The sequence below is a fragment of the Buceros rhinoceros genome, unplaced genomic scaffold (assembly GCF_000710305.1).
Source record: "Buceros rhinoceros silvestris isolate BGI_N320 unplaced genomic scaffold, ASM71030v1 scaffold12285, whole genome shotgun sequence".
Lineage (NCBI taxonomy): Eukaryota > Metazoa > Chordata > Aves > Bucerotiformes > Bucerotidae > Buceros > Buceros rhinoceros.
Genome location: NW_010413683.1, coordinates 20,635 through 33,121, shown reverse-complemented (window position 1 = coordinate 33,121; position 12,487 = coordinate 20,635). Strand labels below are relative to the sequence as shown.

Here is a 12,487-nt window from a genome sequence, read left to right as displayed (position 1 = left end):
ATACTGTCTGTTTTTGTGGAGTGCAGTTGCCTTTAAAAGAAAGTTGTGCATGGCATTTAGAACATGGAAGGCAAAGCTCTGCTTTTGCCTTACTTCTGCATCACTTGACTAGATTGGAACTCCTAGTAACATTAACTGCATTAATAGCTTCATCCAAGGTTTAATGGCATCAGTCTGGGTGTACGTTATTGTGAGAAAGCTGTTCTTTCAAACACAACAAAGACAGTATGTTGCTGCCATGCTCCACCTCCATTTTTGGCTCAGAAGTGGATGATATACTTACTACCAGCATGGTAGTAAGGCTTTCTCCATCAGCAGATTGATTCCTAGGTGATTAACAGGGTAGAAGAATAGAAGGCTTTTCCTGAGTAAAATATTCAGATGGAGTAAATGGAGAGTGTCTGAACTGTGTTAGTTGCAGAGCCAGTCATGGTATTAGAACTTCAGGACTCCTGTAAGAGGATGGAGAGATTGAAGGGGAGAACAAAATATTATGCCATCACAGCTTGACTTCTGGTTTGAATTTTTCCCTGTCTTACGGATTCCTGTGTGATTCATGTTATGCGTACAACATAGGTAGAAACTCTGGCTTGTCTGAGCCAGGTTAGTCAATCCTGTGTGTAGACGGTTGGATGTACATTTCACTGAGGGATTCTGAAAAATGTGATTGGCAGCAGCACTACAAATCAAATATGAGATGCCTGTTTCATCTGTGTTAAGGTCTAAATTTCAGCACAATATGAAGGTGAAATATAGTTTAAATTCTCGGTCTACAAAGCCCTTCAGCTGCATCAAATTTTTCTGCAAGTCCTCATTTTCCATTTACTGCAGATTGAATATAAGCAATTTTTACATTCCAGCAAAAGGTTTTTATGTGAAACCCATTATCAGTGACATAACTTGTATTTGCATTTTAAATATTCAATGTATCCTTACATAGGTAAATTTTGTACTCGTTACTTACATCTAATTGATGAGTATGCAGTATCTACTTTTGTCATTGTTTTGCTTCTCAGGATCAAATCTTTATGGAGAATGTTGGTGCTGTAAAGCAGCTTTGTAAACTAACCAACAACCTTGAAGTCAGGATAGAAGAATTGGAACAGTGGAATAGGAAACTGGCCAGGCTGAAACGGATGAGCAGTTTAAAGTCAACAGTCAGTGAAGAGAGCAAAGTCAGGTACCTCTGTCTGAGATGTTCTCTGATAGTTGTCACAAAAATTGGTAAAGCAGTTTCTGTGGTAGAGGTGAAAACTGATTGTACTTGACAGTGGAGTTCAGCTCATTTCCAGCATTTAAGTTGTGCAAAAGAAAGCAAATTTCTCATATTTTTTAAATCACTGACAAAATTTGATATGGCTGTTAAATTGCAGTCATTTTTGTAATTGCTTCAGTTTCATAAAGCAAGGGTAGATTATGTCCAGTTACAGTCTTGGGGCTTAGGAATCGATGCTATGAACAATCTGCAGAGCTGCTTCTGCAAGGAAGAATCTTCATTAGTGCTCCAGTGGACGTGATGAGCATTTCCTATTTCTAAACCATTTCCCCAAGTTTTCTTTGAAATCAAATGTAGCATTTAATAGCGTGCGCCTGAATGAATTAACTGGAGGCTTTTGTTCTTGAAAATAAATCTGATGACACTTCTGCCTTTTTTAGATGTTAAAAGTGCAAAAGCATTGAAAATACCTCTTTTTCATTTACTAGTTGCTGAAGCATTTAAATGTTAAAGAGATCTTGTCTCTTACAGCAGGTATAGTCGAGCTACTAGTTTTTTGCCATCAAAAAGATCATTCCCGCTAAAATCCAGAAAGGTGAGTGAAATTAAACATGCAAAATATGCCTAGGAGATAGTGTTTGTAAGTGCTGGAATATTGGTGAAAACTTTAATGTTTCTAAATATAGGATTAAATTCCTTAGCCAGAATTATTTAATGTCTTGCTAGAAGCTTAAAAATTAATTTTACTGAGATAGGAAATACGTATGAGACACTTCTTGCCTATACATTGTGCGTGTGAGAGGAGATCCATGCTGTGTAATGGTGTGAAGGAGGAGACCAGCAGGACAGAATTGTTGAGCCTGTAGGTGTGCTCACATAATGCAGTGCAGCCTTACACAGAAATGCTTGTTCTGGTTTGGAAGTCTGCACAATGATAATTCTTCCTCAGCTTTCTTTGGATGAGTCTTTCACTCTGGTTTGCAGTTAGCATCTCCTGTTTTGTGCTGGATAATGCTGTCTTTCAGGTGGTTAAGACCCGGATAGGATGTTCCTGTGGCCTGAATGACTTTCTCTTGCCCTTATCCTGGTGTAGAAAGGGGAGACTCCTTTTCACAGGGATTGAATGGGTTAGAAAATAATTGCTGACCTTTTAAAAGACAGTCTTCTGAGACTGCTGAGTCCTGTTGTTTAAGATGAACCAATGCTTGTTTGCCCACCTTGCTTTTGCCAGTGCCAAAGAGTAAGAGAAAATATTAGGTCAATTGTTCTTTATTCCATAACGACAATCAAATGCTTCATCGTCTGAGCTCATCCTACTTGTTTGGAAAGTGCCTTTCCTCTGTATTTACACGAGCCCTGGTGTAAATATTCTGAGCATATACTGTAAGCTGCTCATCTTTTAGTTCTGGTCACTGCATACTAAGTTCTTAATTTGATTTTCAACTACTTCATGAAAAACGGCAGGAAGAAAAGAGAAGGAGCTGTTATTTCTACCCGTCCTTTCTTCCTTTATAATGTTTGTGCTCCCAGACTCTCAACAGTGTGCAGTGCACTCACAGTTTTAGCGAACCTTTCATTCTTTAAGTTTTTCTCTTTAGATGTTGACTCCCTATAAGGATGACATGTATGGTTCCTCTGAAAGAAGCAAGGTTAACTTAAAGTCAGACTAGTGTAGTATTTCTTAATCTACTAGAAGTAGATTAAACCAATTAAATTAACCAAAATTGTTTTTTTTTCCTAGGTTTGTTTGTCAAAGATGAAAGAGTCTTGCTCCATGAAGATTTTCTGGGTGACCGTAATAGCTTTGATTACTATTATGGCACTATGGTAACAGTTTATTAGCAACAAGTTGACTTGTTTCTCCCTTCCCCTTTCTACTTACCTCATCAGAAAGAATATTGCAATTTTTTTCTTCTCACCGTTCCCACTCAAAGAATACAATATCAAAATTAAAATGCCCAGTAATACTGTAAATTTAGAAAATACTGTAATTTTAGAAAAGTGAGATACTCATGTGGTGCACCCACAGCTAATCTCTGTCCATAGCACAATTACGGTACACCTTGAATGTATCTTAATGGTTTGTGCTACAGGTACAAAGCTGAACTCGTGAGACTCTACATGTTTTATGCAGTCATTCTGTGCTGAAGTACATTTTCTCATGTACAGGATGATTCTGTTGTGTGAAAAGAAGCTGGACTTGTTCCCTATGTGGACATTTCTGTAATTCTGAAAGTTTAACTGTGACATTAGACTTGTGGAAATGACAGTATGCTCTCAACTACCGAGATTGGCATCTTCTGTTTCCAGTCCAAAAACCTATAGCTTACAATCTCTCTGTGAACTGAGTACTTTGAACTGGTGTTGTGATTCTATTTACAATGCAAAACTGACTGTATTTTGTGTTGAATGTACGTGTATGTACATATACATATATACAGGTATATGAATACAATACTGTATATGAGTATCTGATCTAAACCCCATTAAAGTCAGTAGAAATTTTCCCCACTAAAGGGGAAGTGGTCAGATAGTTAACCCTTACATTTACTACATTTGGCAAGGAGCTGTCAAGGTATTATATTATGTTACATAAGAGATGGATGTAAATCTACAGAATAATTCTCTTTCTACAGCGCTTTGACAATATCGACCCTATATTTACTTAGCATTCATGACAGACATTTTGAAAAACATCCGATGTACAGGCAAGTAGTCAAATTAGTATTAATAAATTAGAATTTTGTGGACCAATCTGTTCTGGTCCGTAATTCTGATGTCCATTTCTTAATGAATTGGATTTTTTTTTTTCCTTCATCAACAGTACCTCAGGTTCTGTTCTACCTTCTCCCTCTACCGCTACATCAGGTACTGTATCTCTACTGGTCTCCATACATGTAACAGGCTTTCAATTTTTGTGCTATTATAAATGCCAGCGGACACATAGCACTAGTGAGAGTTGTGTCTTTTTATTTTTCCTTTAGCATTGCCGGGGGAAAGCACAGTTTCACAGACCACGCAGCCTATCAGCAGGATCCCTGAAGTGAATTTCTGTGACATTTTGGCTTGTGACAAGATCTATTGTTGTCCAATTCATCAACCAAAAGTCAAATCTCCAAGTTATGTGAAAACCAATGCAAAGGAGAAACGTAAGCTGAAATACTTTATATTATTTACCATTTGAGTAAAGAGTATATGGAGAGCATGGGGGAAAGGGCAAGAGTCTTTAAATGTAGTTAGCTTCCTACAAAAGAGCCTAGTGCAGAGGATTTAAAAAATCGTGATACAACTAATCATCACTGCAGTCAGTATGTCTTTGAAAAATCTGGCCTTATTACCTCTAAGGATTTTGGGTCCTCTGGTGTTTTTCCAGGTGTCACTGTTCTTCCTGACCATTCATGGTAAATGATTCCATGTGAAACAGAAAGTCACTAATCCTTTTGATTAACCTTTGGCTACAGTTAGACGGGAGTTGACTGGGGGTAGTGGAGGGTAAATTAACAGATGTGGAAAAACCCAAACCACTTAATGGTGTCACAGTGTGGTGACACTACATTGTTTTTTGGGCAGAGACAGAAATTCAGCTGCCAGAAAACATAAAACTTAGAATAAAAACTCTGGTCATTCAGGGCAGGGTTTTTGAGCAGAGAAATGTTATCTGAAGACAGAGCTCTATGAAATAAATCAGTCTTACTGAAATGAATTATCTTTCAGATATTATCTGCCAGATGTTTTGTGTGTAATATGTGGGTGGGTGTATTGTTTACAACTATTATAATTTTTATTAAAAAAAGCTTATACATAAAGGTATGCACAAGTTGTTGGAATCTGTATTCCTCTTTCCCATACCTTAACATTGTCAGTGTCTGGAAGCAACTGTTAGTATTGCTAAACCCAGCATTCATACTCTTCCTTTCTCAGCCTTGGGAACAATTCTTGCAGCAACCACAGTTGACAAGTTGAGGAGAAGTTAGGCATGGGTGGAGTTCAGCCTCTGAAATACAAATGTCTGCCAGGGCAGGCATTGCCAGTTGCTGTGACACTCTTACTTACCACATGAACTGTTTCAGTGGGATTCACCCACTGGCCATTCTTTGTACTGCAAAGTGCTGTTGTCTGCAGACAAAGCTGCATGTAAGTGGTCCTTGCGATTCCTGTGATTAGTGCTGCAGTAAGCCCTGTGGCAGATAGAGCTCAACACAGTGCTTTCAAGAGGTCATACCTAAGTGATCTGTAATGCTCTGAAGCCTGGAAGAGTGATAATTAATTAAAAAGACATTAATCTCATTTACAAATGAGGGCTGTAGATGGATGATTATGAAATATGAAAACCCATACTCAGCTGGCTGCTTTTGATATTAGGTGGAAAGAGAAGATAAGAAAAAACACAAACCACTACCATCTCAGGGTCTTATGCTCCAAATAGCGTTAAGTGTGGATCCAAGAGTGAAAAATCATCACAGTACACACAGTACTGACAGATTTCAGATTTGCACACGTTTAATGAAGCTGAGTGTATCCCCAGATGGAAGGTAGCAGTGTCACTATGAGATCCAAACACAAGCAAAACCAACAAGCTGCTTAATGTAGCAATAGCCAAGATAAATGAAAAGGAAAATGTTTTCAGAACAGAAAGCTTGGAGTTAAATATGGGGAATAATCAAGATAAACAGCGGGTATTTTAGAATCAGCTGATTAGTCTGATTTGTGGAAAGATAAAACTATCTGAAATTACAGTTGAATTAAATGCTAATTTATTTAACAGACCTTTTACTGTTCTGCCATGTGATACCTGAATTCTGTGCGTGCAGGCTACTACTGAGGGCATCCATTGTAGCTCCTAATCCCTTGCCTCTCAGATTTGTTGAGGAGAAGGCTCTTAGGAGTGTTCAGGTAGAAATGAAAGCATTCATAAGCAAGATAAAATTTATTAAACAAAAATTCAGCACATCTTTATGTAGTCTAGGTTAACATGGCCTTTCTTCCCTCATAGTTTATCTATATTAAGAACTGGTTTCTCTGGAGGTTTTAGACTTTCACACTCCTATTGATTTCAGTGGAAGAGTGCGAATACCCTTCAGCATCTGGGCCTTTTCTGCTCTCTGCTCCCATGCCATTAGTGTTTACTGCTCACCCCTTCATGTTAAGTGTCACTGGTAACCAGGGGCTGTCCTTACTTTCTCTTAGAGTGTTGTTTCTCCTTCGTGCCTGTACCCTCAAAATAAAAGCTTGGTGAGGGCTCCTGCTAGATTTTGATCAGCCTCATACATTTGCATTTATTGCTTTCAGATGGTAGTTAACAGCTTCATAGCAAGGTGCTGCCACCACCACATGAAATCATCAGCAGTTTTTTTTTCCATACTGCTTATAGAATATTACAGCTCATGTGAATTAAAACCAGAAAGTGTTTGAGGAAAAAAAGAAAAGGATACCACATTTATTGGGCAAGTTTATCTGAATCTTATCTGAAGATAATAGTTGTCCTCGTGACATTCTGGTCGTGCTTGTACTTTCGTTGTTGAATTGAATCTTTACAGCTCACATGGGCTTTTGAGAAAGCCCTCAGAGTTACTGTATGTGACAGAGTGGAAGTTTACCACAATTTAATGAAAGCTGCTATGGTGTTTCTTGGTGGTTCCTGGTGTTCTCAATTGGCAACAGGAGCTCCAAATAAAAGTAAGAGCATGGTCTGGTTTTCTAATTTTCAGTGGAAATCTGTCAGCTTAAAGGACGATGAAATAGTAGCTGTATGAGTAAAATACCAAGTAAAAATAAATTTCTGTACAGGTTACTGACGCGTTTTAAATAGTTGAAATCTTAGTGGAATAGACCTGGCTTCATCATAGTTTTTATACAAAATTCTGATACCCACTTAATGCTTCCATCATCTGTGAAAGAATCACAGTATTAAATGTTTAGTAATTCAGAGTGTTTAATATTCCTGCCAACACTTGCACGGCTGAAGTATTTTATCTACAGAGAGAACACCTTTCTTTCAGTAAATAATCCTCTACCTTTATGAGGGGTTATAGGTTTTCCTACAGAATAGTTCTCTGTTCATGAAAATGCAAAATGGCGGGGAACATTTAATGCATTGCTAACGTATCTAGCCTATGAAGAGAAAAAAGAAGAAAGTGAAAGGAAGATGTGACAACTAGTTTATAAATTAAAAGGAAGAGTGAGAGGATGAATAGCCTTTTTTTAGATCTGCCTCAAGACCTACAGTACATGTATAAAGATGATTTTAAAGTCTGGATTTTCTTATTTCCCAATACTGAAATGAAACCCCAAATCTGGAAAGAATAAGAAAACAGTGAAGTCAATCCAGCTGTCTTGTTTTGATCTCGGTGAAATAATCTATTTTGATCCTTCCTTCTGTAAAACAATTTTTTTATATAATGAAACAGTGACTTCCGTTCTAAACAGTAATTTTGAAATCAGTCCATTTCCTTTGAAGAATGTGAGAATGGAGAATTTCGGTATTCTGAAAATACATGATTTTGGGTTGTTTGGTTTTTTTTTTCACAGATGAAATGGTATTTAATGAAGCTTGGTAGTTTAGGCAAGATCAACTTTTCTCAGTGCCAGTTTATTGGCAATATGTCTCTGGAGAAGATTCTTGGCTGCCAATTAGTGTAAAATTACAGGAATAACTTTAAAACATTTCCCATGGGCTTGAAGGGCCTTTTGCCTTCCCCAGGTTATACTATCTGATGATTATTCAAAAGAGGTTTTAAAGTTCACTTTTCTAGAGAAGTGCTGAGAAAATTAATAGAATAATACTAATAAAAAGTCATCAGCTTATATTTCCCAGCCTAGTTCGATGTTTGAAATTACGGTGTTAACGTCAGTGAACATGGTGATCATGTTTTAGAGTTTCTTTAATTTGGTGACTCATCCTTCTCTGAAGTACTGTGTCTCGCTTGGGTCAGGCCTCAGTGTCTTACATTTCACATTCAAAAAGCTCAGTTATTCTCCCGGTCTGAGTTTGCGTGACAGATGCCTATTCTTACTAATGCCATTTTCTCACTAATAAGAAAGATGTGGCTTTATGATCAGATTTGTGCTGAAGCGCGTGACTGGATGTTGACTTCCGTTTAGGGTCTTTGTGTGTGGAATGAAGTCTTTTCTGTTAGGCTGTTTTTTGAAATGTTTTAGATATCCTGTAGAATATAAAATACTTGTTTCTTCTTATCCACATTCTTTTGACTGTATATATCTTCTTTTGAACAGAAGTGCTTTGCATTTGGAAGGTTTCTCTTGTGGTTATTGCCTTTATCCAAGTGATATTTAACAAAACATCTGGTGTTCATATTTTTGTTCAATATTCATATTTTGCTGTTACAACGGTGCAAGGCTAACCTGGGGATGTTTGTATATACATCCTTTCACAGGAAACAAAAGTGACGTGTTACCTGAAAGAGATCCAGTCAAAAAACTGAACAAAAGACTTGATGTTGGAAGTGACTGTAAGTCCCATATTTTTTTTTAGAAACTGTTGATTTGTATACTTGTGTAACTTTGAAGAGCTACCTTCAGGCTCGGAATTCTGCTACTGGAATTTAGAGAAGTTTCATTTATAACTGGTCATTATGGAGAATTTGCACTTAGGAATCTATGAAATACCTGTGATTCACTAGAATTTTATTCTCATTCCGATTTATTCTTACATCTTCATTAGATTTTTATAGACATTCTGGCTGCTCTTTCTAGAGACTTGGCTTCAATTGCAATAAAATGACAAGTGACATATTCCGTGACAGTGGATAAAATCTTGTAAGGTGCACAACACTGCTAACCCTCACAGAGCAAAATGCTCAAGGATATGACTATTAAGTATTAAGGTATTTCTGTGCAGGAAATGCATGATACAGTGTAAAGGTAGTGTTTGGGGCTTGGCTTAATTGACCTAACGGATTAAAAATGTCAGCTGCTGAAAGGGGCCGTCTCTACCTTAGGATCCTGACATTACCTACATCAGTGGAGAAGAAATGAAGTTCTTTGATCCCAGACTTTTGGCTTGATTTCAGGGCTCCTCTTTTAGTGACTGCTCACTGCTGTCAGAGCCAGTCTGGACTGAAAATATTGTTTCTTTTCTGTGAAAGGGTGATCTGGGAAAAATAATTACCCTTCTGATTTTTTTTTTTTACATGACTACACACCTCAGAAAAAGCCCTCTGTGGCATTACCGTGATACATGTTGTAATGAGGTGCTGTGTCATAGGGAAATGTTCCGTGCTAGTTCTTTGAGATGAACGTGCTCAATTTCCCTCTGTCACTTAAGCATCCATATGGATATTTGCGGGCATCTTTCCAGCCACTCTTCCCCAAGCCTGTAGTGTTGCATGGGGTTGTTGTGACCCAAGCACAGGACCCAGCACTTGGTCTTGTTGAACCTTACACCGTTGGCCTCAGCCCATTGATCCAGTCTGTTCAGATCCCTCTGTAGAGCCTCCTGACCCTCAAACAGATCAACGCTCCTTCCCAACTTGGTGTCGTCTGCAGGCTTAATCCCCTCGTCCAGATCATTGATAAAGATATTAAACAGAGCTGAGCCCAGGGGAACACCACTTGTGACTGGCCATCACCTGGATTTGACTCTGTTCACCACCACTCTTTGGGCCTGGCCACACAGCCAGTTTTTACCCAGCAAAGATTACACCCGTCCAAGCCATGAGCAGCCAGTTTCTCCATAATGCTGTGAGAAATGGTGTCAAAGGCTTTACTACAGTCCAGGCAGACAACAGGCACAGCCTTTCCCTCACTCCCTAAGCAGGTCACTTTGTCATAGAAGGAGATCAGACTTGTCCTTGTAAATCGAACAAGGGTCTTATCTCCCCTGTAATGACAGAATGAAGGTAATCAGCCAGAGGCTTTTTACTGAGTGCTAATTTAGACCTGCAACAGCTCCTTAGTGGCAAGCAAGGGAGTAGATGCCACTGTAGTAACTGCAATTTTATTATGCTCTTATCTAAGATTTCTGAAATAATGAAAAATAAAATGTTATTCTTAATATTTTTAGGGTTTGATACAACAGTCAGTTCCATGCAGATTTTGGAAACTCAGCAAAGCATTGACAGTCGCTATTGTAGTAAAAGTCTACAGTGCAGGTATGTAAATTGGTTTATTATGCTTTATTATGGTGGAATAAAATACCATTAATGTGGTATGGCTTCTTGGCTGCCTCCTTCTCACAGTTGTTTCCTCTAGCATGCAGGAGGTTTTTTCTATCTTTTCATATTTTTTCCTTTTTAAATTTAAATGCAGTTTCCATGTTTTTGAAAAAATACTGTCTATCTCGAGATCCAATGTGTAGTAATGCCACCTTTTCCAGGACCGGGAATTACAGCTTTGTTATTCCTGTTAACAAATACACACCAACGGAGGTAGAAATCTCACTGGAAATTAAGTAAGTACAACCAAAGATAATGCATATATAAGACAGTGGTTCATTTTTTGGATAGTAATTCTTGCCCAGTTTCTGCTGTGACACAAATCTGTCCCTATTCAGAGGAGTGGGACAAATCTGTGCACAACTGTGTTCTTAATGTTGACCTTTGGGTAGATGCTTTGCAGTAGCATAGGCCCAAATCTGCTCTCAGGTCAATCACAATTTCACCCATTGATGCAGATATTAAAATCCAGTAGTCTTAAGGTTCAGTCTAATCATGTGAGCATACATTAGCAGGATTGAGGCCTTTGGCCTAGGGATTTGATTTTTTTATTGGTGTAGAGAAATTTTGTAGGAACATACATAACTGCAGAGAACACCTTATTTTGTCCTGTTGTGCCAAGCCCTTTACAGGGCCAAACCCTTTGCAGGGAGAATTCTTGTGTGGGAACCTTTGCTAATGCATAAAATTGACCTACAGAAGGAATAGGCAGTGACATATTCCTCTCAGCAGATATTTTCTTCTCCAATAAAAGCCTAGCTCCATTATGTTCTTCCAGAAGTAACAAGTCCTTCCTCTTGAGGCTCTTCTCCGAGAAAGGCCAGCGATAGCCAGAACAGCTGCCAAACACTCTGCTTGATGACACTTCATGACTGCAGTCTCTCTGAGAAAGGGACTGGGCTCTGTGAAGTTATGGGTGGTCGTTAGGTCCAGTCTTTAGATCCTGAATGTTATCCTTGTAAACATCTGCCTTTTTCAGATAAGAAGAAATATAACAGTACTCCTGGAGTGCCTGTTTGTTTTCTACAGCTGCTGAAAACTTGACTTTTAAGTGTATGTCATTATAATTTAATAATACAGCCCTCCCATGCAGGGATTAATACATCATACTCAGAATTTCACTGAAGCAGTTACTGTACTTATTTTGGATATTGATTTGTGGTTTGAGGGAGTGGGATTTTCGATATATACATTTTCTATATACTTTCACAAAAATTAAAAAGCATCAAAACACTTTATGAGGCCCAAACATATTTGGATTGCTGCTGTGTCCAAAGACTGTAATATGCTGTAAATACTTCAAAAATTTGGAAAACCTTTATGCCTGCTGAATAAAATCAAATGATACCAAGACACACTACTAATAACCCATGAAGGACAGTGAATCTGCCATATATGGATTATATGCTTTAAAATTGATATTTCTTATAATACCTTGTTAATGTTGTGAATGCACGTTTCATTGGGGGGTGCTTCATTGTTTCCCACAGCATAAACTGTAATTATTCATGTCACCTTCTCCCCACCTTCTGCTTTCATTTTTTCTGCTAACCATTGCCATATCTGAGTTCTTTGGATCTCCAAGACATTTTTGTTTGTTTATACTCATTTCAGAAAAGCCATCTGGTAAGCTAGGAAGTGCTGGAAACTCTCTCTAGGGATAGTTTGGAGAAGATATAACCATGAGGTCGTTGCTGTTGAAGAATTCTGAATGAAATTCTGTTTACCATTATTTCTGAGACAAAGTCTGGGAAATTTTTACTTATTTTTAATGATATATTTGCATGTGTGCAGTGACAAATGGGAGTTATTCATATAGGTCCTGTTTTAAGGCTTATTATTATTTATCACTTATCCATAAAAGTGATGTTGTGTTTAGATGCTCAGGTATCTATCACTGCTATATTATGCCTATGCATGATGTAAGCCATGTAACTCAAGCATGTCATGACCATTAATTTGTATAAAAAAATCATACATAATAGCTTCTTGTATGAATATGTTTGAGGTTTGAGGAAGTTTAGTTTACATTTCTAGATTTATCTTAACTACTGTAAAGGTCACCCAGGTTTTCAAACACAAAAGATCCTCCATTAGC

General features: G+C 38.0%; 1 protein-coding gene across 1 annotated transcript in view; it reads left to right on the top strand.

Moving 5' to 3' along the window:
- MYRFL (myelin regulatory factor-like) overlaps positions 1–12,487 on the top strand; it is a 32,491-nt gene that overhangs the window by 16,856 nt on the left and 3,148 nt on the right. Inside the window, exons 11-18 of the mRNA XM_010136849.1 lie at positions 1,017–1,180; positions 1,748–1,811; positions 2,815–2,845; positions 2,958–3,043; positions 4,041–4,113; positions 4,201–4,365; positions 10,239–10,326; positions 10,551–10,625. Of these exons, the coding sequence (XP_010135151.1) occupies positions 1,017–1,180; positions 1,748–1,811; positions 2,815–2,845; positions 2,958–3,043; positions 4,041–4,113; positions 4,201–4,365; positions 10,239–10,326; positions 10,551–10,625 (746 nt within the window). The remainder of the gene's footprint in view (positions 1–1,016; positions 1,181–1,747; positions 1,812–2,814; positions 2,846–2,957; positions 3,044–4,040; positions 4,114–4,200; positions 4,366–10,238; positions 10,327–10,550; positions 10,626–12,487) is intronic.